The sequence below is a fragment of the Rhinolophus hipposideros genome, assembly GCF_964194185.1.
Source record: "Rhinolophus hipposideros genome assembly, chromosome: 19".
Lineage (NCBI taxonomy): Eukaryota > Metazoa > Chordata > Mammalia > Chiroptera > Rhinolophidae > Rhinolophus > Rhinolophus hipposideros.
Window position 1 is genome coordinate 15,005,859 of NC_138065.1, and position 25,756 is coordinate 15,031,614.

General features: G+C 38.8%; 1 protein-coding gene across 2 annotated transcripts in view; it reads left to right on the plus strand.

Moving 5' to 3' along the window:
* The window catches only part of VAV3 (vav guanine nucleotide exchange factor 3), a 339,163-nt gene that overhangs the window by 79,400 nt on the left and 234,007 nt on the right, over window positions 1–25,756 (plus strand). For both annotated transcript variants that reach the window (XM_081025193.1, XM_081025192.1), the window contains exon 2: window positions 2,747–2,863. In XM_081025193.1, the coding sequence (XP_080881319.1) occupies window positions 2,747–2,863 (117 nt within the window). The remainder of the gene's footprint in view (window positions 1–2,746; window positions 2,864–25,756) is intronic.

Genomic DNA, 25,756 nt, shown 5'->3' on the forward strand with positions numbered 1-25,756 from the left:
TTCAAATCCAGTAAATATTTGTAGAATTGAATAGAATTGAACTGGTTAAGGGATAAGTAAGGTTAAGACTGGTTCCAGAAAGAAGGTGAAGAGCTGCTTTTAAAATTTCTCTTGTATGTATGCAATAATGACTACATTCCAGATCTATATATATATATATTTTACTTTCAGTAATACTTGCTTTTCTGAATTAAAGATCAAAGCACTTGAGTGGAAGTTTACTGTAGTTTTTCCTCCACCAGGGGAAAATTTGAGTTTGGTGAGAAATTTTTAGAGGGTGGCATGTGCAATTATGCTTTTGTTCCTTGGTGAGCTATGAGTTGAACACTTAATTATGTAAAACATATTGCAAGAGAGCAGTTGCACAATCCCCAAGAGAGTAATTGTTGTCTATCTTGGCAGAATGCAAGGCTTTTAATCTGTAAATAAGCAATTCTGTGTGGAAGAGCTACATGCAGAGTGATTCTATGTCATAAAGGTCCTTTATGAATTTTTTAAAGTGCAAACAGTAACTGCACACGCCCATTGGCTGCTGTCTTTGTGCTACAAAGGGGTTGTGATGCTTCCCCTGTGGTTTTAACCTCTCCTGAAATATTTAAACATCTGCGAAGGATTCCTGTAAAGGGTAAAACTGCGTCTGTGTTAAGCCCATGAAAAATCTGAATGTTTCAAATGTAGAGGAAGTAAAATGTACCGTCTGTGAGTTAAAAAACGAACTGAGATGAAAAACAAAACAAAACATCGACTTAGTGCTTTAAAAAAAAGAAAACAAAGATGCAATAATTAGCTAATAGGTAGGTCTCTCACGTACCAGAGCTGAATAATTTTATTTTTATGTGTGCCATTGCAGCTCATCTTTCCAAACTGAATTAATTTGATTTCAGGATATGTGTGTACTTTGCTTGGGTGGAGCTGAGCCTTTACATAATGAAAGTAAATTCTGTTGGTGTTAAGGGTTGACCATAGCATCTGCTTTCCTTTTTGGCCCTCCTGCTAATGTTGGTGAGCTGAGCAGTAAGGTCAACTTCTCCACTTGACCACAAGGTCCCCCTCCTTTTACCAACTCAAGGACTTTATGTGGGTGACTGTCCCTCTCTCTTACACGACTAACTTTCCCCTCTCTACCAACGTACTCCTAGCAGAGTAGAAACACGCTCTAACAGCCTCCATTGCTTTTAAAAAGCCCTTCCTTGACCTGTCTGTCTTTCTGACTACCTCCTCAATCCTCTGTTCTCCTTTGTAGCAAAACTCCTCAGGAGTCTATATTCTGTCATCATTCCCTCTCTTTCCATTGTCTCTTGAACCTGCTCCACGCAGCGTTTCACACCAGTTGCCCACACGGAACCCGCTTTTGTCTGGTTGTTCTCATGACCTTCAGAGCCCATGGACAGCGTTTGGTTAAGATCTTATTTGACCACGAACAGCTGCTGACAAAGTTCATCACTCCTTCCTCCTAGAAACACTTTCTTTACTTGGCTTCAGGGAAAACCCATTTTCCTACTGTTCTTCCTCACTGGTCACTCTTCTTGGCCTCTTTGTGGGCACATCCTCTTTTCCTGGTTCCCCTACGGTTACCTGGCCCCAGGTCCTCTCCTCAGTCTTCTCCCAAAGTCATCTTAGACAACATTATGGTTCAAAGCGTTCTGTATACTCTGAAGACTGCCAAATTTATGTCTAGAGTATACACCTGTACCCTGGACTCCAGACTTGTATATCCAGTTACCTGTGCCTCATATCACATTGGATGACTAATAGGCATCTCAAATTTAACCTAGACAAAGTGTGACACCTGGTCTTTCCACAGTTGTCTTTTACTTGGATTATTGCAATAGCCTCCTTTCTGTTTGCCTGTCTCCATCCTTTCTCCAACCCCTTTCAGTCTACATTGAAAACAACATCCTAAAGCCCCCTTTTAAAGCATCTTATCATCTCCCTCCTCTGCCCCAAGGCCTGCAGTGACTTCCTGTCTCTGTCAGAGTGAAAACCTGTCCAACGAACGCCATCATCCTCTGATCCCATTACCTTTCTAGCTCACCTCCTGCCTTCCTCCTTGTCACTCCCTCTGCTCTAGCCACATTGACTCCTTCCGCAGACACTCTGCCTCAGGGCTCTGGTGTGGGGTCCTACTGTGTTTCCCTGAAAAATAAGACCTAACCGGAAAATAAGCCCTAGCATGATTTTTCAGGATGACATCCTCTGACCATAAGCCCTATGGCGTCTTTTGGAGCAAAAATTAATATAAGACCTGGTCTTATTTTGGGGGAAACATGGTACTTTAGGCTGGAGTACTCTGGCCTGTAATTCTGCCATGGCTTGTGCCATCACCACCTTCAAATCCCTGTTTCTTCATTTTCTTCTCACTGACATCTTCAGTAGCCATCACATTTAAGCTTCCCTCCCCCACCAGCTCTCCTGAACCCTCCTCCTGGCTTTTTCTCTATTGTGCTTATTACTATATGCAAATGAAAACATTTACGTTTTTTGTTCTTGTTGCTAGGTTGGTTCTTGTCTGGCTTCTCTCATTAGAATATGAGTTTTATGAGGATATAAATTTTGTCTGCCTTGTTCACAGCTGTGTCCCCTCTGCGGGAGAGAGACTGGGTACTCGATAAATAATGCTGAAGGAATTACTGAAAAAAGCCGAGGGGTTCTTCCTTGCCATTTTTATAGCATTCTGGGTGGGACAGAGGATGGATGGTATTCAGAATGATTCACTACATACTAACAGTTGTTTCCCATTCCTCAGTTTCTCTGTTTGAAGAACATAAGGACATTCCTCACCGCCTGTTGCGAGACTTTTGGAATGAGAAAGAGTGAACTCTTTGAGGCGTTTGATCTGTTTGATGTTCGTGACTTTGGAAAGGTAATTACATTTTATTTTTTATATATTTATTGGAGAACATTTAATCAAATACTTATTGTTTCTTATCTTGTTGAAGTAGGAATGAGACGTAAGTGGTCTACGTATCTGAATTATGTAGTTGAATTTCACATAGATGCCTTAGCCAAAAAATAAGTAGCAGTACCAACTGTCTCAATGAGATTGAATAAAGGGAATCTTTCATCCAGAAGTTAACTTTTCCTTCTGGTTACCTAATAGGGTAGAATTACTCCATCTTTTAGATAGTTCATTGGGCCCTCATGTCTGAGGACCAGTATTCTTTCCCTCCAGTCTTCTCTATATCCGAAAGGCTCTGAATTTTTGGAAGTAGAGAATCTTCTGTTGAGGGCCCTTTTTCTGTTTTGAAATGGAGAAGACATGACTCACTGAAATGTTTGAGATTGTTGAATAACTCCTTTGCTTGGATTTCAGCAGATATATGTTGGATTTCAATGATATTTGTCACATGGAAATGTTTTAATGTTTATGGTTATTGTGTGTATACCAAGTACTTGTGTATAATAGGTGACTGAAATCATCCTTTCAAAAGTTATGGTCAATTGTTTTGTAGTCACTGGGCATAAAGTTAAATTTATTACATGTAAGAAGCCATAAAAGAGTCAGGTAATTAAGGAGACTTTATTTTAGTTCCTGCTGACATGATTGCATTATGAAAATAAGCACATAGGAAGGGAACAAATGAAATGACATTGAGAAGTTTGCCCTTATTCTTGTAATTCAGGTGCTAGTATCTCATCAAAAGTCTATTTGTGGGTGACACTATTAGATTTTTTTTAAAATTAAAGTTTATGGGGGGTGACAATTGTTAGCAAATTACATAGATTTCAGGTGTACAATTCTGTATTACATCCTCTATAAATCACACTGTGTGTTCACCACCCAGAGTCAGTTCTCTTTCCATCACCATATATGGACCCTTTGCCCTCCTCGACCACCCCTCTTTCCCCGAATTGATTTCTAAGATGGAACATTTTGGTTATAAAATAAAAATCAAACAATGAATTGGTTTGCTTGGCAGTGGGAGTAAATAGCACAAAGTTAGAACAGAAAACATAAGAAATTTGATGCTGAAATGCAGCCAGATGGGGAAGCCACCTGATAGGGAAGGGTTGCATTCTTGATCAAGAATCAGTTTGCAATCTTCTGGAAGTCCCCCGTCTTCTTAATCAGACTACCTGCCAGCTTGGAAGTCTGCACAAAAGGAAATGGGTATAAGAACTCAGTTTCCAAGATCCCTTTTCTCTGGCAAGCTGTGCTTTAACTGCTTCGAGATCCAAAAAAGTGATGGAGAATAACGTATGATAATACAAATACAAGGAACTGAAAACAAGCTTCCTAGTAAAGAGCTGCTAGCATATTTGTGTGTGGCCATGAAACGGGGCTGTGAAGGCAAAGAGGAATCTCAGGTGAGGGGCACAGTCCTTCTAAGCTGTTGACCCTGAAAGATTCCCTAACAGCTTACAAAGATATTTCTTTTTCTATCCTTTGAAACTTCCCCTGTTTTTGTTTTTTAAATCTTTGATTTTCCTTCCTTTTCACCCTGTCTTTTGGGGAAATGAAAAAGAATGGGAGAAATGAAAAACGGAAAAAAAAAACCACCCGGCTTTAAAAAGTTTTTCTAGGAGCTCTTCATATTTTATTTAAATTTACAAGAAATGGTGTTGACAAAGACTGGAAAATCATAAATTCTTTAGAAACACATGGCCTTGGTCTGGTGGAATAATAACATTGCATGCTAGATTGATTAGACAATGGAAGCTTTGTAGGAGAGCTGAGATTGTAAAAAGTTGAATGCAAAGGGATAAACTGTATGCTCCTCATGAGTAAATGTGTTTCTGGCTACTGAAAATATTTTGGCAGTGGGAAGTCGACAGCAGAATTAAACTTGGAATTGTGGCTGAGAACTTGATCCTCTACTTACTACCGACAATTAATCATGTACATTTTTGCTACCGCCAAGATTGCTGCAGCTAGCTCTTCAGAACTGTACAAGGCTTAAATAAACCACTGAAAATTGACGAATTTAGGGTGTTGCTCCGTAGTTTACCAGCATTACTACTATTAAACATTATTACTCTAAGCAAAACCACCAATACCATGACTTACTGAACACTTTCAATATGACAGGTGGCTTTTCAACTTTCATATATATATATATATATATATATATATATATATATGCATATATATACACACACATATACATATATAATTTTTATTATAAATTATATATATTATATAATATATAATATATAATGTAATTACATATATATTATAAATATAGTATATATATATATATGATTTTTTAAATCCTCATAACAACCTATGAGGTGTAAGTACTTTTATTTTCCTCATTATACAGGTGAGAAAACCTGTACCTCAAATCATATATCTAATAGAGATTGGAGCAATGGTTTGAAAACAGATCTGGCTGATTCTTCACTGCTTACCATAGTACAGACATTCACATAGCAAGTACCACGGGCCAGCGTGGTCCTAACTGCTTTGCACATATTAAATCAACCCTCAGACCAATCCCCATAGACACTATTTACAGAGCCTAGATTTTTCCGTAAGCAACGGAATTTGGATAATTCATGCAGGTTAAAAATTTTAAGTTTAAAAAACATGAATAAACTGTTAATTTAGAGACAAAAAGTTTCCTGTTAGTGTGAAAGGACATTTTAATAGAATGTAGACAGGTGAGTTTATTTCTCTCCATTCCTTGGGATTTAACTCAATTTTCAGTTAACTTAAAATGAGAAATATTTATTCTGCGTGCTTCTCTCTGCCTCAATTCATACAAATAATGAATCTAGGATTCGTATACTTGTATGTCTGGCACTTTTTTGCTCTGGAATATATTAATTGTGACAATGGTATCTAATGATTTGGTAGCATTTTGAAGCTTTCAGAGTGCTTGGGTTACTGACCTCATTTGATTCTCAAAACAGTCTTGTGAAGGAAGCAAGTTAAGTGTTACCATTTTTCAGACGAGGGAATTGAGTGATGGGGAGGTTAAATGGTGATTTGGTGGTCTCCGTTCTTGGGGACACAGGAGGATCTGGAGCTCAAGCCTTCTGACTTCTCAGGCCTCTGCTTTTCTTGTCTGCCATGTATGTCTTGGTCTCGCTGTTGTGTGGATGCTCAGAAAAAAGGATGAAGTCATAGGAGAAAAACCAAAGGAATTTACAAAATTAAAAAGCACAAGTGATCTGTCACTTGGCATCTAATTACACTGTATCTTTAGAAAGAGGTAAACTTTAGGATAGTGCACGAGTCTATATAATTGTGGTTAAGGTTAATGACTCTAAATAGACAAACATTTCACAGATTCATGTCCGGATACACACAATCAATTTTTAGCTGCTCTCCCCTTTCCTCATTGTGGTGTATTCTGCCTAATATTTGTCCAAACTTTTCCTGAGTTTTGGGTTCAGGAAATCTGCTTTGCATCATAGGCTTTGATATGGATGTGTTTTCTCTCGCAAATCAGGAAAATCCTGGGGAAGTGCTAATCAGCACAAATCAATGATGATTTTTAAATTTAATTTATGAGATGGTGGAGAACACATATTTTGGGCGCTCTCGACGTATTACAATTTTTGCCTTGTAACGTCACCTTGAATTTTCAGTGTTGAGCTCTTTACCCAATGTTAGTAGGGTATTCATTTCAATTCAGACTCATATGTCAACAAAAATGAGAATAGTTCTGAACGCTTTCTATACTTTGATTTTTTTGAAAATGTCACAGACAGGTGGGGAATGAGCTTAGTGACTTGAACTTATTTAGGAGTCAACAGAGCCCTTGAGGGTAACTGACTCCCACTCTCAGGATGGTTAAATACTGAGAAAATTTCCGGAAAGAGGTGTAGTCCTTGTCTTGCTGAGTTTTGTCCCTGCTCTGAGGTGGGCAGAGCTTGGTGTCCATTTAAGAACCCTTATAATCTTCTGTCTGGCTTGATGGGTTTGTGTTTTTGTGTGATGCCGAAAAATCATTTACTTTTTCACTTTACAAAAAGATGAATCCTTTTCTGGCTTTCTAGAAACAAAAAGAGTAAAATCTTGTTAGTTGACTTCTTTGCTTCAGAAATATAATATTAACAAAGACCATTTTCCCCCTAGAATATTAGAAATTGTTGATTCGTTTTTACATTGCAATGGGATCTGTAAATTTGCTCACTGCCGTGCTGCCTATAAAGGGTTTTCTATTCCTATGTTCAGTTTGTCATTTTCTGATGAACATTTTTGCTGTTTGGAGACTTTTCCTACTGAGCTTTCTGTTGGCACATTTATAGTAGGACTTCTAGTGGGTAGTAGAAACCAGGCCGTTGTTGCCCACATGAGTGATGAAGGCAGCTCCTTCCTCTGGTGACTCTGGGTGGGTGTAGGGCCTGCTTTCTGCTTCCCACAGACTTCACATTTGTTGTTTCAAGTATTATAAAGCACCTTGCAAGTGTAAGGTAACGTTTTCTTGAATCAAAGAGAGTCACACATGGCCAAAGATAGTTCCAGCTGATTTAGTAGCAGTAGGAGAGTCCAGGACAGAAGGAAGACATAGCATCGGCTTAAGGGTGGGTCAGGGACAGAGGTACGGACATTATTGAGAAGAAGTAGTGTCATGTTTTGGTTAAAAACATGGTTTCTGAGTTGGCTCTCAATTTGAATTCTGGCTATATTCCTTACGAGTGTGTAATCGTGGGCAAGTTACTTAACCTCTTTGAGCTTCAGTTTCTTCATCTATAAATTGAGGTTAGATGAGAAATGAGATAACGCATGTAAAGTGCTTAACAGAGTATCTAGGTCCAATGTATGTACTATTGATAAGTAGTGGGTGTTATTATTTTTATTGTTACTAATATTACAACTGTCATTACTAGTGTTAATTGGTTTCAGATTCACTGGTATACGTAGGGGTTGAATTGTAAATTGAGTGCAAGAACTAATGATATTGGAGGAGCAAGATTAGGAAATGAACTTTGTTCTTTCTAACGTGGTATTACCTAATCTGTTTTATTCCGCATAGCCATCTTTCTCCCTCCTGTGGCCTTAGATCTTCTTGGAGAAACCACCCTTTTCCCTTTTCCAATCATGTTGTTTGGATGATTTAATCAATGGATTTAATTGATTTAATCAATTAATCAATTTAATCAATTAGACTATCCCATCCCTTTGGCCATAGAGATGGGTTTGGGGATGGGGGCAGTCACTCAGCTGGGACCGATACGTGTTGAGACATTTGCACGAGCAGTTTTGTTTTGCTCTCCTCCTGCTATGGAAGGGTGTGGAGGAGAGCTTGGAGGAGCTCAGCCGTCTGGATGTCACATGGAGTTTCAAATCAGACCCGGTTCAGAGGGAGTAGAGCTAAGGAGGATCCTAGTGGTATCATGTAAGGCTGGAATCAAGCAGTGCCCAAAGCTCAAATACATACATCTGTGGATTTTTGCATGACATGAGCCAGTGCATTCTTCCTTTCTTTCTTCCTTAACCCAGTTTTCCTTAGTTCTTGCAACCAAACGTGAGAGAAATCTAAGGGACTCACCTGGTTTTCTCAGATGATTTCAGTTGGGTAGATATGTGAACCTTTCTTCTGTTATCAAAGTTCCCTACCACTTGGAGACCATTCTGTAGCCTCAGTATCTTCTGTTGTATATAGAAGAGGAGACATGAACAGAGTCCTAGAGCATCTCTGTTTTGCAGCATGTAAAGAATCAAATAGAAGTATAGTCTCAGCTTTGTGGTAAATTATTACTTATCATTAACTCAAGGGGTATCATGGATCTTCAGGTTGGGAGGAGACTCTGAGTCATCAGACATCCTTCTCATGTTTATCTGTGCATTACAAGATGAGGAAATGGGCACGCATGCCTCTGCAGACCGGGAACTGCTTTCTCCTGATGCCCCCCAGCCGTGTCTGTATATTTGGACTGTACAGAATGATTTGAAAATGACCTGAAAACCTCAGGGTGAAAAGGACTTAGAAGAGCCTCTCACTCCATCACCTGGAAATGAACCGGGCTCAGGGATATTTATACTGATTTGAACAAGATGGTCTAAGAAGTCAGAAAACCCTACAGGATTCTGTGTGACCACTTAGCTGTCACTTCACCCATCTAATCCTCAGTTTCCTCGTCTATACGTGGGATAATAATTTCTACCATACAGAATTGTTGTGAAAATAGGGTTAATTGATGTAAAATACCTGGCTTATTACTCAATAAATGATCAAGTGTATGAATTTAGATCCAGTCTGGAACTGATAGTTTGCATAGATCATGCAGAGTTCTGAATGTGGATAGGGGTAAAGTCAAAATGATGATTCTAGTGGCATTTTCCTGAAAACTCCTTTACTTAGCTTGCTTCTCTCTGGCTCAGAGTATTAAGACAATTACAGTACAGACGTGTGTATGTATGTAGGCACACATATGGTTATTTATCCCTTATGTTTTCCTGGGCTTTTGTGGTAAGAATATGCAGGTGATTTTTTTTTTTTTTTTTGCATAGAGAGTTTAGTTCAGAGATCTGCAATGAGATTTTCACTGAAGGTAGTTGATGCCATAACACTCATCAAAGGTCCCTCCCATCGCCCCCGGGTATAAACCAAATTAGCAGCTATATCAGATTCAGGATTGGAGATTTGGTTCTTTAGCACTTTAAATACATTGCCATTTAAAAATAAATTTGAGCTTGCTGAGAAAACCAAGGGATACTTAGTTAACTTAATGTAGAAAGAGCTTTAAAATTGTTTGTGTAATGGAAATTCACCACTCTCTATATTATCTCCATTAAGAAACTGTAGTGTTCCCCACCCCCAAACACACACATAGCTTATTAGCAGAGACCTGCTTCTGTCAAGCCGTCTTTACATTGTGAGCTCAAGTTTCTGTCCCATCTGTACTGTATGTCTTAGGGGAGTATTTGCTCCGGCTGCACCCTGCAGTGTATATTTTTTCTTCCCAGCCTGACTTGTCCACCTCAGAGTGTTCTATAAGGGTACATGGACCTCCTCCCACCCAGGCTGTGCTGTTACGCCAGGCCAGCCTCTCGGCATTTGTACCTGGGTGACTGGTGGATCTCCATGTCCCCATGCCCGGCTTCCAGACCTCGTGTGAGCTCGGAAGCTTGCCCTGCAAAGGAGCACGTGTGTGTCGACACAGCAATACTTGAGAACCTGTGATGGTTTCCTACTAACTGTGTGTCTCCTTGGAACTCTGCCTGGCTTTCCCAGTCACAAGAAAACCCTCTCAACCAAAGGCTCCTCAGCTTTTCTTGGGTACAGGTGGCCTCAGGGACCACACCTTGGCATGAGTTGAAAGATCCTTATTGGCTCATGCATGCACATTGATCAACAACTAGGAACATCTTTCACATATCTGTATGTACCCAGGATGAATCATTTTGACATGTAAATGTAATCTCTTTTTACAGTTATTTGAACTCCTACTCTTATTAAAAGTTTGACGTTTCTCTCTCGAAGAATTTTCCATCCTAAGTTATTCAGGAGTCTCTGGGGCTTTCACAGTCCACAGGGCCCCAATTAGTCATGCTTGCAAGCACCCTGAGGAGCGGTCCTGGGTGGTTCCTTCACCAGCTCTGATGCTGGCATGCCCTGTAGTTCCAGCGCGGCTCAGCCCCACACCACCCAAACCAGCTTCCTTCTGCCCCTACAACATTCTAGCCTCTGTGTGGAGCCTGGCCAGGCCACATTTCCCCAGCTTTGCAGTGAATTCTCTTCAGGGGCTCCTGGTATCCTTTCCTTCCAGCAAGTTTGGGTCAGGACTTCTTATTCGGCTCCTATGGGGATACCAACTTCCACTCTCAGAGCAGCCTTGGGGATCTCTGGTGTCGTTCCACCCAGAAGGTCTTGGACTTTTATCCCACACATCAGCCAACTTCCAGCCTCCAGCTGGCTCAGCCTATGAGGGGTACTGTGAGGGGTCCATCTCTGTCAGCCTACAAAGTCCTCCTTCAGTTTCTCCCTGCTGAGCAGTAGGTGGCTGCCTGTATTTACTTTACTGAGGGAGAGCTCTCCAGGGATTCCTTCCTGAACAAAGAAAGCTTGTTCCAAGGCCTCCTTTGTGTCTATTTAAGCCAGAAGGAAGGAATAGCTTCTGCCCTTCCCATATCTATCTATAGATAGATCTATAGATATATATCTGGTCCTTAACACAATTTCTGCATCATTAACAGTATTCCCCTTTGTTTTTGCACAGAGCTGCACTTTTTAGGAACCTCTCTATTTCAATCTCTTTGCTGGTGTATTTCACAAGCGCGTTTAATACTGGTCCGATTTTCCTATTCTTACCACATTTCATAGAACCCTAGTACATGAGCTGTTCAAGGATCATTCTTTTTACAACTGAGTAATTATTCAAGTTCATTTTTTGGTCTGCTTTCTAATTGTTTTTGAGTTAGTTCAAAGAACTCTTCAGTTTTCTAACCTTAATACAGTTGAAAACTTCCAGAACCACATTTCCCAAGGATGCCCATTGTCCCGAGAAGTGTCACTAGGGAAAAATGTTACTAGCCTGGGAAAAACATCCTTGTTTAAATAAGTTTGGTGGACGCTGCATGTTCTACCCCTCCCCCTATGGGAGGGACACAGCATAGTAAAGCACTGAAGAGTCCTGAAGTGAGGGACACAGTTACATGTGCTTAAGTTCGGATTGCTAAAATTTGTATCTGGGTAGCTTTGAGGCATTATGTGATCCCTTCAAACTCACTCTGTTAAAACTGAACTACTTTTCCCCACCTTCTTCAAGCCCATGTCTACCTGGGGAAAGCTGTTCCTTAGCTCACACTGCCAGGAACTAAACAGTTGCAAAGGCCTTAGCTAAGGCGCCTCACCCAGACTATTGACATAATCTCCTAAGTGAATGTACCTGCCTTTGAGTTTGAGTCCCTCCAAACTAAACTTCAGAGCAATCTTAAAGACATGCAAAAATGGTTATGTCACTCATAAGTTTAGAATTTGATAGTGGTTCTCTGTTGCTTATAAGAGAATAAAATCCAAACGGTTTTACAAGTCACCCGAGGTTATTCGTGGTCAGGTCCCTTGCCTGCGTCTCTCACCTTTTCTGCTTTCCTACCCCCATAAAACTCCTTGCTTCAGTCCCACCAAATTATTAAAGTTGTCGTCATTCTCCAGATGACTATTTATTAACAGGGCTACTTGGGCCAGGAATGCCCCTTCCTCCCCATGTCTCTTGTCCCCTTGTCTTTAGGGACTTCACGATAGCACACACGCATACACTGCCTCCAATCTGAGAACGTGTGTGTGCTTTATCTAGAGCTCTGGGTGTAGTCGGCTCTTGGAGGTATCAGATCCCCCTGGGCCTGACTTTGTCCACTTGTCTCTTCCTGTTTCTGAGTTCTCGCTGGACCTGTGTCCTCCTACAGAAATGTGGCCTTGACACATTAAATCGGCTCTCTTCCTCAGCTCCTGCTGAGACTTTGAACAGCCTGGGCGTCCCCCTCCCTTCCCCAGCGAAGTTAACATCTCAGAGCCTCTGTGCTTTGATCTACCAAAGGGGCCTGCTGGTGGTCCTGCCTCACAGGATGGTAGTGAAGAGTATCAGCCAAGTTCTGTGCTGCCCTGCAGCCAGCAGTGTGGGGCGGAGGCTCAGTCAGCGGCGACTTTTCAGCTATTCACCCATCAGCCTTCGTTCTGCGAATATTTGCTCGCTCCCTATGCCAGGCACCTGCCAAGTCAGGGTACACAGGCGGTTTCCTGCCCTTGAGGTGTCGTTGGGGGTCAGGAAACAAAACAAGGAAAGCGGAAATAAACAACAAGATAATTATTATACAAGCCGTGATAAGAGCTACGGAGGAGATAAACAATAAAATGATGAATTCCTGGAGGCAGCCATGGAATTGAGTGAGCCTGGGTGGTGCTGGAGACGCAGTGGGGGAGGATACTGACTACCGCATACTCACGCATCACGTTTTAAGTGGTCATAGAGCAAGCACACGTTAGCTAAACGCGAGTCCCACGTCTTCCAGTAGAACCCCTTGTGATGGCCCTTCAGCTTGGTCTCAGCTGCGTCAACTCTCAAATTCCATCTGATTCTAAATTGCCGCTTATTGGCAAATGTAATATGTACATATTTTATAAAGTAATATTTTGATTTGATAATTCTTAGTTGTGTAATCCTCTCAGAAAATACCTAGTCTTGGGCTTTTCCTTTTAGCCCAGGTCTACTCTATTTTCAGCAGTATTGACATCCCTTTACAATTTTAGTAAAGACTAACTGTGCATGTACTTTGGAGAGATTTAAAGGCGTGGTAAAGAGGTAAAAGCATGACAGAGGTTGTTGCTTTGATTTTGCATGCGCACTTGGTATAATTATGAAAATGTTGTCAATTCCAGAAAGGGAAATCTACGTTGAGGACTGAAATTCATCTTCTCTTTGTTGTCTCAAGGGTTCCTCCAGAACCCTTTAGAACGCTGAATCTTTTGGGTAGTATTTTTCAAAAATTCTGTTGGATTCCTAATACACATGTAAATAAACACACAGATATGGGTTTATAGATACACCAAGATATAGTATGTGCATCTATAGACATATTGTCTGTAGTAACTTATTTATTGAACCTTATATTTATAGCCATAGTCATAAAATAATGATTTTTTAACTTATATACAGAGGGTGCCAAAAAATGTATACACATTTTAAGAAAGGAAAAAATTGTGTTAAAATTGTGCTGATGGCCACCACTTTGAGCACCTCTTGTAATTGCAGAAGTCAAATGTGACTTGTATTCATCTTTTGTTGTCAATATATGTTGAGTATTACAATTTTAATACAGTTTTTTCCTTTCTAAACATGTGTATACAGTTTTTTTGGCGCCCTCTGTACATATATTGTCTTAAGTACCATAGAGTTTGACATTGTAATCCCTATTACATGATGACCTATCTGAGCTTCACTATACCTTTGGTTAAGGTTGTTCGTGTATAATATAAGCTTTCTTGAACAGGCTTTTAAACCAGAGGTGCTTTTAATCCTCTGTTTAAGGAAAGCTCCATTTTGCAGAAGATACAAGTAATTAAATAAATTATTACAACATATAGCATGCTAAGTGCCATAATTAACTGAAAAACGAAGAGATGCTGTGGAGGACTGCAAGAGAAAAGGCATCAGCTCTTCCTAAATGTGGTTAAGAACAGTGCTTCAGAGTGTATCCTTCCGCTGAACCTAGACAGGAAAATAAGGGGGGCGCTGCTGGCTGGTATTTGTTAAGTACTCACCAAAGCCGTGTCCTTATGTTACCATTTTACTTTATCTGTTTTATGGCTGAAGAAATAGGTGCAGAGGTATATAAATAAATCAGAGCTTATAGACGATGAGCATGGATCTGAGACAATGTCTGTGTAACTTTAAAGACCACATTCTTAATGATTTTACTGCACTGCTTCTAAGCAGAAGTGGGTAAGCACCTTCTAGATAGAGGGAAATGTCATGTGGGAAGATATAGAAGGGTAGATCCACGTGGAATGTTTGGGGTTCTGCAGAGAGTCCTTGTAGCTTGAGTCCTTGTAACTGGGGAGAGCTGGATCTGAAGGCTCCAGAGATTGGGGCTAGAGTTTGAGGGCTCAGGGATCTTATAGGGTCTCCATTGATTTTTATGAAGGGCCAGTGAGTGGCTTTTAACAGACAGATGTGAGGTGACCCACTGTGCACCTGAGCTAAGCACTGTCAACGGGAGAAGGCTGTAGAGTACTGTTGTCATGTCAGCAGCTGGAAGAGCAGGTATGAGACTGAAGCTGTGTGGTTGAACACTATGCAGACCTTTACCAGAGCATGGCAAGAGGGGCGCAGAGTGTGGCAAGAGGGGCTCAGAGTGTGGCAAGAGGGGCGCAGAGCGTGGCAAGAGGGGTGCAGAGCATGGCAAGAGGGGTGCAGAGTTTGAGACCCATGACCCATGACAGGGTAAGGACAGAGAAGAGAGAACATTGACTTCTGGAGCTTCTCTTGGATGACTGGAAGGGAAGCTGAGTTCACAGCAAGGGACGATAATGAAATAGGTGCAAATTAGTTTTGTTTTTTTTTAATTTAAGAGCGTCCTAGTGGCATTTATACTCACTTTCTGTGGATATATTTTGCAACCCAGTGGGTATTTTATCAGTTTTGTTATTCAAAGGTTTTTACTGTATTTGCCATTTTTAATTTTCCTTGTATTTCATTTTTGATATTTTTTTTGTACTTGATTATCTAGTGGAGACTTGATCTCTGGTAGAACGCTTAAAACCTTTTTTTGGGGGAGTGTTGTTATTTCTTTTAAGAATTGAAATATTAATTTTTTTGTGATAGGAAACTTTCTAGGAAGATTTGTATTTCGAAGGCGATGGCAAATCCATGCTGATTAGTATGCCCGTTCTTATTCCCAGCTTAGCTGTAGGGCCATAGCCCACGTCAGCTGTATCCAGAGATCCTTACCCTGTCACATTGGTTTAAAGGTAAGGTTTAGTGTTTCCAAGTTACATATGGAGTTCATTGAGTCTAACTTGATTTTAATAAATTGTTATTATGAATATGATGGTTGAGAAACCCACAGGGAGAGTTGGTTAACTGCAGTGCATGATTTTATAATAGCCAATTGACTTGTCTATACAAGCAGCTGTGATGCAAAACTCTTGGCCTTTCGCCCTTTATCTGTCGTGCCTATATGTTTCCCATTAACAGCATCTTTTAGAAAAGGAGGGCGGTATTGTCCATATTTATTCTCCCTTTTGTTAATGGCTTATGCACGTCTGGAGGAATAAAGACGTGCTGGCCTTTGCTTTCCATGCTCAGTGACAGCAGTGGTGTGTGTGTGGCTGGCACTGGATGAATGCTGTCATGTGCGTGGGACTGGCAGAGGAAGCGTGCATCAGAAGCGTTATGAACACCAAACAACTACAGGATACGATACTTGGTAGTCCCTGCAGCTGCGTGGAGTTCAGCCATGCAAGCTTCCTCTGGATAGAGTTTAGTTTCTGAGTCACTTGTTTTCCACCTAAGCACCTGTGTCTTTGGAGGACTGCAATGGAGAAAGATGAATTGATTATGAGCCTTTCTTTGGTTTGCCTCAATGCCATTTCTAAGGCCCTTTGGGCATGAAAAGTCCTGCTGAATCAGCATAATATCCAAGGACAAATAGGGTCGGGACCAGCCAGTGCGTAGAGTAGTTGAAAATCATTAGGTTAGAATGAATAAATGGCACTTAAATCTTCCAGAATATTCCCCCTGGAACTGTGTTTGCACACAATTTCACACTAAATGTGCTTGATGACCCTCAGAATATGCTTTACCTTGCTATTCTCATCCTGTTTCTGTGCAAAAGATATGAAGGATAATGCTTGCTGCTTCTGTGTGGGCAGGTACCTCATACATCATTTCCACTCTTAAAATTGTTCTTCTAAAGTAGCTGCCTACTCATAGTTCATCTTAGAATGATCACCTTAGAACGGTTATATTAGGTATGGGAACATACACTACACCATTTTTTATTGGTCAGTCTAGGTCACGTTTTGATGCTGATTGACAGCATTAGCTGTGGATTGGGTAAGGTAATAAAAAAATGCATTGAAGGCTAGATTCAGGTTAGAACAAACTCTGTCTGCTCCCTAAGTCTCCAAAGTTGAACGTTGCTTTAACAAAACCACTTCTGAAATTTTTCTAATAGCCTGGGAGGTTTTTGAGAGGAAGCAGCAGAAAAATGTGAATTTATTGACTGTCAGATGATAAAGAACAATTTCTTAGGGAGCTAGTAGTTTAAAATTTCATAGCATTATTGTGAAACTACTATAAAATATAATAAAAGGGAGATAGTATTAATTAGTATTGGTTTTCCAAAAAATTATTGAGTGTTTTTCACATTTGTTGTAACTTGGATTTTCAGCAGTAGACTGCCCACAAGATTTTCATAAATAAATAGACATTTAAGTAGATAAATAAGCAATGAAACACATTTCCTCATTGTTCTTACACTGTGCTGTGCTCATAGTTGGACTCCCTTGTACAGTATTTGAAAGATTCCTAGTGATGGCACAGAAGTTTCCCAAGTAGCAATAGTTCCAATTAATGGATATTGAGTTATTTAGAAAATCATCACTAATGTTAAACCATAATCTGTCTTCCTAAATTTTCTACTCATTGATCCTGGAGCAGCATAAAATTAATTTATAAATCTTCTATGGGACAATCCTTCAAATGTGGGAAAATTTTTATGCTCCTCGAGGTCTTTTCTTCTTGAAATAAACAAAATAAATATCCTCAGTTCTTTCTTTATCCAGCCCACGTCTGAGGATAATTTGCAATCTCTTATCATGATGACACATGTAAAACAGAGCAGTTAAAGATTAAAACATTTAAAATTGAAAAGGAATTAGAAGCTAATTAGAGGAAGGGATACACTACCATCACACCAGGTAGGTTAAGGATTTCATTTATCTGTGGGCTGTCTTGAAGTCAAGCACAAAACAGATTAATTCAGATGAACTAGCCTGAGAGCCTTTGTGCCCAGTGGAATTTGGAAAGAACAAAGTAAGTCTAAGAATTAAAAAAAAAAAAATTGTTATAGAAATAAACGTACAGAAATGTAGAGTGCTACACTGACCATTTATATACTCATTATTCAAAAGTTGTTAATATTTGACCACATTTGCTTTATGTGCTATTACTATATGTATATGTATATGTATGGTTTGCTGAACCATTCAAAGTAAATTCTAGGTAAGCATCATGACATTTGCATCCTAAACGTCCTGGCATAGAATTAACCCCTGGTCCTTTGCAGAATGTGAAAGAATTCACAGACTCAAAAATAAAAATAAAAAATAGAAGTTAGAGTTTATTTAAGAAGAAAGTCGCTGGCAGAGAAGCTGCCAGGGGAAAGGTCTCAAGCGAAAAAGTTTCCCTAACTTCAGGTTGTCTTTTTCTTATATAGGAAAGGGTAGGCAAATTTTCTTACAGCAGATGTGATATCCATCTGACGTATAGACTGAGGTTATTTTATTGACATGTGCAGGTTATACAACTAGTTTCTTTCTGCACATGCTCTTACTCATAATGCATACAGAAAAATCTATGGGGGGGGAGGGCCAACCCTTAATGTTCATTTTATTCTAATTGTGTTATAATGAGGCTGGAGTTCAAGCCGAGGTCAGGCTCTAGCGATCTGCACAGGTGTCAAAAACTTGATTTTTCTGGTTGGGTCTTAGTCTCCTTTTTCTAAGGATGTTTGGCAGGAAGATTTATGTCTAGGGGCTGAGTTTGGGCAGTCCCTGGGGAGGGAGGTACAGGCCAGGCCGGTCCTGCTTGGGCTCACTTTTATGAACTCTTTTTCTGCCTCATCACTGAATACTTCAAGCTTTATAGCTCTCAAGATGGGGCTGTTTTCCTATCTAGCCATACTATCTTTATCACACATAACAAAAGGAATAACACTTCCATAATTCCGTTTAATATCTAGAATATACATTTAATTTCACCAGTTATCTCTAAAATATCTTTTATCGTTGGTTTCTTTTAACCAGGATAGAATCAATGTTTAGATAAAATGAATTGTATTTAGTTGTTCTGTCTCTTAAAGAAAAATATTTTCTTCAACAGTTTTGTAAATATATTATTTTGTGTTCAATTTTCTGATAACCTGCTAAAGGTGATGATCATTTCTGATGGCTTTTATTGGATTTAAATTACTGTTTTTTTGTTTAAGTTTAGAAAAAAACTTGAGTTTTCTATAATCAAGGGCACTTTTAAAAAGCTTGGCTGTATTCACTATATGAGGGGCTCAGTAAGTGTTTTTTTGTAAAATCAAAAACCTTAAGCCCTATACTGCTGAACAACTGGGAAGTGCTTTAGGACTATTATGTACCAAGCTCTGAAACAACCATCCAGAATTATTCAATGTGTTTTTGTATAGAGTTTAAGTAAAATGAATATACTCTTGTAGATAAATAGATCAGTAAACCATGTTCGTTTGTCAAGAAACTTCTCAAGAATCCTTGAGAGAGTCATAGGAGCATTTTTATCAAAAATGTCAGTGTTCTGATCTAGTCCTGCTTAAAAGAACTGTGTAACTTTAAGGATATTTAGAGAGTTAGATGGCATATTTTTGCCCATGAAGGAATTTCATTTCCATGGAGAGTTTACCTAAATATTAAGTATGACTCACATTTCCAGGATATTCTGATCTAGAGGTTTCACTGATTCTTTTTTTCCATGCATCCTATTATATTTAAATTTTTCTTACAGTTTGGATTTAAGGACTGTAGTGGTTAAAATTTTGAAAGCCATAATTTTTGGGCTAGATTACAAGAGAGTAGAATAAATAGTTTTTAGAAATACCCTGTATTTCCATGGTCCCGTATATCAATCTCAAGATAAAGATCATGTTTTTATCTTATGAAAATACTGAAAAAGTACCGAAATATAATCTCTTTCACACTTAATATTTTCTACTGTTCCTAAACCTGCACTATTCATTGTCATGGAAAATATGTCATTACACTTTAAAAAGATTCAACAGAATTAAAAATCAATATTAATTTATTTAGGATTTCTAATGAGAATAGTAAAACAATAGGAATGATACTAATTTACTATTACACACTAAAGAAGGTTTTTTTTTTAACTTTTCAAAAAAAATTATTTTAAGTGTTTTTCCAGGACCCATCAGCTCCGAGTCACGTAGTTGTTTCAGTCTAGTTGTGGAGGGCACAGCTCACACTGGCCCACAGGGGATCGAACTGGCAAACTTGTGTTTAAGACCACCGCGCTCTAACCAACTGAGCTAACCGACCACCCTCAAGATTTTTTTTGGTTGAAAAGAATAAAAGCGACACATAAGCAATTTAATAATACCAAGGTAATCTTTACCTTCATAGATAGTTTCTCTTTAGTGCATATATTTACATCTGTGAAAGTTTATTAACTTCTAAAATTTGATCTAAATAAATACAGACATACAGGGTGATTAAAATCTGAAGGCAGTCAGTATTTCAGCAACAATACCAGCTAGTTAATCAAGAAAATCAGTTTAAGGAGAGGTGGAATGGCTCCTCAGTTTCCTTACTATAAATCAAATTATTGTATCTACTTTGCACAGTTTCCGAGAAGATTAAAACAGATAATGTATTTTAAGGTTTTCAGCATAATGCCTGATGTGTAAGTATGTGCTGGAAGAATGTTAGTTGATAAAATATATGTTGCAACATAATTTATTGTACAGAGGCGGTTCTTTTCATATGTATACATATTGTTTCTCTTTCCTGAAGTGGAACCTCTCTTTTCACTACAGTTTTCATTGCATAATATGCATCAATTTGAAGTCAAAGTATAAATTTAATTTCTCTGAGGAAGCAAATAAGACAGGGATGAAAACATAGATAAAACAAAATGCATAAAACATTTACTACTGATTGCTCAATAATAATCAGTAGCCATGTTATAATTTATGGCCCATTTAAAATTATATTATCTATATGCTGAACCATGTGAAATTGCTAATATTTGACAAAAATTACAGTTTCATGTGGCTTAACCTAACATTTTGACTCTAGATGGCTTAAGAAGAAAACAAGATGATTGCTTTAAAATGAGAATTGTCAGTATAGATAATGAAGTTGATGTTTTCTGCATTTTTTTTTTTTTTTTGGTGCTGGTAAAACTATAACCAATTGAGTATATGTTGAGTAAGGAGGATGTTTTTCCTTTAGCATAAAGAGGAACTTGGAAATAGTAATGGTATTGCTTCTGTTTCTGTATTAGAAAAAAGTTGCTGGAATTAGTCAGGAAACCAGGGCTTGCGTGATAAAGAGTTCTCCAGTTCTCTGTCTTGTGATTGGTTGACCTCTCATTTGTTAAATTCTCTCTTGGCTAGTCAACAAAATTTTAGTGTTGACTATTTATTTGGAAATTCAACTTATGAATCAGGCTTGTTTTTAGTAGGCTGTGTGTGTTAATTAACATAGGCTGTGTGGTCTGTACCCACATACCTGATTCTTTGTGAAATTGTATTTCTATTGATAAGTGATAAACATTAGTAATTACTGCTTACTATTATGTCTGCCTTATCAAATTTTAATTCCCTCAAGAATAGTGATTTGCAGTGTCAAAGACAGATAGATTTAAATTTTTTTCTAGACTTTTTTCCAGAAAGGAAAAAAATATTCTAAGCTGGGAATTAAAGATAAGAACCTGGGGAAACATTTTTTGCTGCTCCTCATGTTCACCAGTGGTAACACCCAAAGTGGCCCATACCTGGCATTCTTTTTAATAGCACCTTTTATTTTGCAACTATCAAAACATTACCCTGCCTCCTAAGGGGTATTAAAATAAATAAACCCTGAAAATCAATAAAGAATATGTTATAGGTCTTTGAAATCTTATGCAAATACATCAACATCACATGTAAACAAATTTATGGCTTTCATGCAACTGTGTCACAGTCTTTGAAATCTATTAAGAGCACATCTAATGATGGTTTATTCTTTGACGACAAATTTCATGAGTGCAGGGGAGGGTAATTAATAATGTAAATTTATAGATGTTCCCTTTACTTAATTCTGTTTCCCTTGATCATGTGGAGAATTTGAAATTAATAGTTCCCTATTTAGCATTTTAAAAATCAGCTAAATTAATCTTGTTCAGATTATTGACTATTTCAGTTAGTAGTCCTGACACTTTAGCATGTGTTTTTTAGAATGATAATTCTAAGACTATTGACTGATCACCAGAATATGGGGAATAATTCGTGGCCATTCTTGTGGCTGATTTTAAGGTTTTATGTATCTTCAGAATGTACATTATTATTTTTGAAAAAAGGCTTGCATTTTTGCCTTCACATTTAGAAATGGCTTGACTCATTAGATTTTCACAGTGATAAGTAAAAATCTCTTATTTTCTTTACTAGGTTTCAACCAACTCTTTAGATACAAGTTAGTTCATAACAGAATAAAACTTGAGAACGAATCAAAAGTCCTGTCTATTAGTAATGATAAGCTGGAGAGCCAATTTAACTATTAAAATAGTAATCTGGATTTTTAGGATGCCTCTCTTGGGGGAAACTGCCACTTACAGTTTCATGTATTTTTTTGATCAGCACATCAATATGTTGGATAGAAATTTCAATGATCGACTCACAAAAAAATGTTATATTCCTGTCTTGACTTTGGTTCAAACTGGAAAACTGATGTGTAAAAATTGATAGAATAATGCAGTACCCTCTATCTGAAAGATCTCAGCTATTTTGGATATTGTCAATATGACCGCTGGTTGCCAGGAACATAGCAATGATGTGTGCAGTGGAGTAACCTAAACCATAGCGAATCGTATTTCCGTGACTCTCACCTGCCTTAGGTTTCTCACCTTGTTGTTTCTGCAAGTGCTATATCTCACGTCAGCTCTGAGTCATCCTGTTGGTTACCGTGGGATTAGCTGTCGTGTTGCTTCTGACCTGCTCCACCTGGCATCATTTGTGTCATCTGTGCGCTTGCTTATGAGTGTGCATGGGATGGGCTGATGCTCTAGAAGACTCCAGGCTCTTCTTCTTCTGTTGCTTTCTGAGTACCTCTGTGGCTCCTGACAGGTAAGGCTGTTGGATGCCACCATGGTAGTGAAGCCTTTGAGCCCTAGCTGAGCCACTGGAAGCTCTCAGGACAGCAGCACCCTATGATTCTGGGTAAAGTAGAAGGAGACTTCCTTTCTCAGCTCTCTCACTACTTTGTCCCTGTCTTATAGCCTGTACCTTCCCTGAGCTCAGCAGGTGCCCTTGCGGTAGAGACAAAGGAACAAGTGCGAGCCCTATCATGCTATGGTGGCACCTCCTCGCTCTGTGTGCGGGAGTCTTACTCTTGAGTTTCCCCTCACCCCTTGTTTTTTCCTGTTTGCATTGTCATTAGGATGAATTATTTGTCATTAGGTGTCTCAGTTCCTCACACAGATTAATGGCAGGTCACCTGTGAGCCATAATAAGGAAGTCAGGCATGGTTGAAACATGAAGGTTTTGTGTTGTAGTTTCCAGTGGTGACACAATCCGTGGAGTTTAAAAATACCATAGATTTCATGAAAAGCCTTATTTGTAACAGATACTGTGATGCCATTTGCCAAACCCATTTCTTATTTTTAGGCACACATCTAGACTGAATTCCTCAGCTGCCTTTGCAGTTTGATGTGGTCATGTGACCACATGTATGTGTGTAGAAGTAGTAATCTGTATCATTTCCAGGCCTGGCCCATAAAAACCTTCCCCCAGCTGTCCACCATGATTGTTTATTTTGTTTCCAAACCACTAACTGAATACAGGGGTCCTCAAGGCCTCAGAGTGTGGTGAAGTTACAGAAGGGGTGGGTTCTGGGTCCCTGAATCCCTATGTAGGGGAAAGTTGCCTGCTCACCAGGGACACCATTGTTGGATTCTTGTATGACCAAAAATAAACTTTTAGCATGTTAAGACACTGAAATTTTGGGATTTGTTTGTTCCAGAAGTTAGTTTTACCCTTTCACATCATTTTTCAGTAGTTCTCAACCTTTTCAGTCTCACACACCTGAGAGATGAGACATCACATCAATATTCATGATGACAGAGAGAACGTATTTTCAAGGTGGGCAGAGAGGTCATTCTAATCACATGTTGCAAAAGTGATTGAGCAGGAAAATTGCAGGGAACTGTTATGAGATTTAGCAGCGACTAGACCACTGTTAGAACAGTTTCAGTAGAGTGGAGGTAGGAGACAAAATTGCAGAAGCGTGAAAAGTGAATGGTAGATGAGCAGGGGGAGACAGTGAGTGAATTTACTGACTCTATTAGATTCTGGGGACACAGTCATAGGATTGCACAATTCACGGAGAACAAGGGAGTTGTTTATTGTTGAAGCCATTTGTTGACAGATCTAAAGGTGAGGCTCTTACTGACATGGTGATAGGGTACCCATAAAGCCATGCTTGCCCAGGATGGCCTTGCTTTTACCTGTTGACTAGTAATAATTATCACTAGTGCCCTTTCACTCTTAGCAGTGGCCTATTTTGGATGAATATATTACACAGTCACCCCTACACTACCACGGTCTCACCTGAGTACAAGAGTAGCTGGTAAAACACATAAAAACTTAAGGCATGAATAAGTTGCCATTGAATCTATGGAATGTTTTTTAGTTATAATTTATGAGGGAGTTGAAAGATTGTGTTTCTCGTCTTACTTGAATAACATTGTAGAATTAACCCTAATATAGGATTATATTTAGAAACTAGCACGTTTATTAACTTTTATTGTTCCTGATTATCTTTCAGTCCGTTTTTATTATTTTCCTGGCTAGTCTCTTGGATGTCTTTTTGGTGTCCTTATTTGTCATAGAGAATAACTTTGGTTTTAAAGAAGTGATGTTTTAAAAGAACTATCAACAATATAGGTGAAATGTTTTTCTTTTTTTTTTTCCTTTTTTTCTCTTGGGTGCTGGGAAAGACCTTTCAAAGTGTTAATAACAAAAACTTGTTAAGAAAATATTGATAGATTTTCCTGTATAAAAAATGAAAACATATGAACCTCAAAAATACCCCTAAATAAAAGGCATATATAATAAACTCTGACAAAATATGTGATACTTATGGAAAATACAGTGTTAAAAGTTTCATTCTCCATAGAGAGTAAATTTCAGTAGAAAACGTGTATCTACTATATCCCAGCATAGATTATTACATTCAGTACTCCTAGCTACTCTGTTATTATCTCAGTATTACAAATGATGGTTAGGTAACTTGGCACAGCCTCCTGACTAAAAAAGAGGTAGAGGAAGGGTTTGAACCCATGTGATCAGATTCCAGAGCATAAGTTCTTAACCTCTACTCTCTTAAATCCATACATAAATGAAAAACTCCAAAGTAGAATGCTCCAAGGACACAGATAGCCAGTTCCCACCCACATAGACCCACACACACGTGCAGACACTTGCATACACTTACTAATACAAATGACCAATAAAATGCTTACAGTTGTTAAAAATGATGGCAAAAAGAAATATGTATTTAAAAAGCCACAAGGCTTCATTTTTGTCTATGAGATTGGTAAATCTTTTGTTCCAAATGATAATATTGAAAGCTGATAAAGGCAGAATGAAATGCTGTCCTTTTCATAGCATTTGTGTGGTGAAATGCACTCTGTTAAAATTGAGATGTAATTGACAAATAAGATTGTAATATATGTAAAGTGTCCAGTATAATGATTTTATATGTGTATATATTGTGAAAGGATTCCCACCTTAATTAACAATTAACAATCCCCACCTCACATATTTACTTTTTTGTGTGTGAGAACACCTAAATTCTACTCTCTTAAAAATTTCAATTATGCACCAACAGGGTCCTAGATATGACCCTTCTCTCACCTCGGGGTCCTTGCTCAAGTTTCCAAAACTTTAAGGCTCAGTGTAAATTCCTTCCGGTTGAGATGAACAATTTCACTTAGTCTCTTCCTCTTGGAGCAGCGATTTTCTGTTTGTTTTAATAAAGTAATGTGCCAGGTGAAAAAAAAATTTCAATTATGAAATACTGCATTATCAAGTATAGTCACTATGTTATACATTAGATCACCTAGTACCCTTTACTAGCTCCTCCCCATTTCCCCTGACTTTCATCTCCCTTCCCTTTCTTTCCCTCCTTCCCTCCCTCCTTCCCTCCCTCCTTTCCTCCCTCCCACCCTCCCTCCCTCCCTCCCTCCCTCCCTCCCTCCCTCCCTCCCTCCCTCCCTCCCTCCCTTCCTTCCTTCCATCTTTTAGATTCCACATGTGAGTAATACCAAGCAGTATTTGTCTTTGTCTGGCTTATTTCACTTGGCATCATGCTCTCCATGTTCATCCATGTTGTTGCAAATAGAA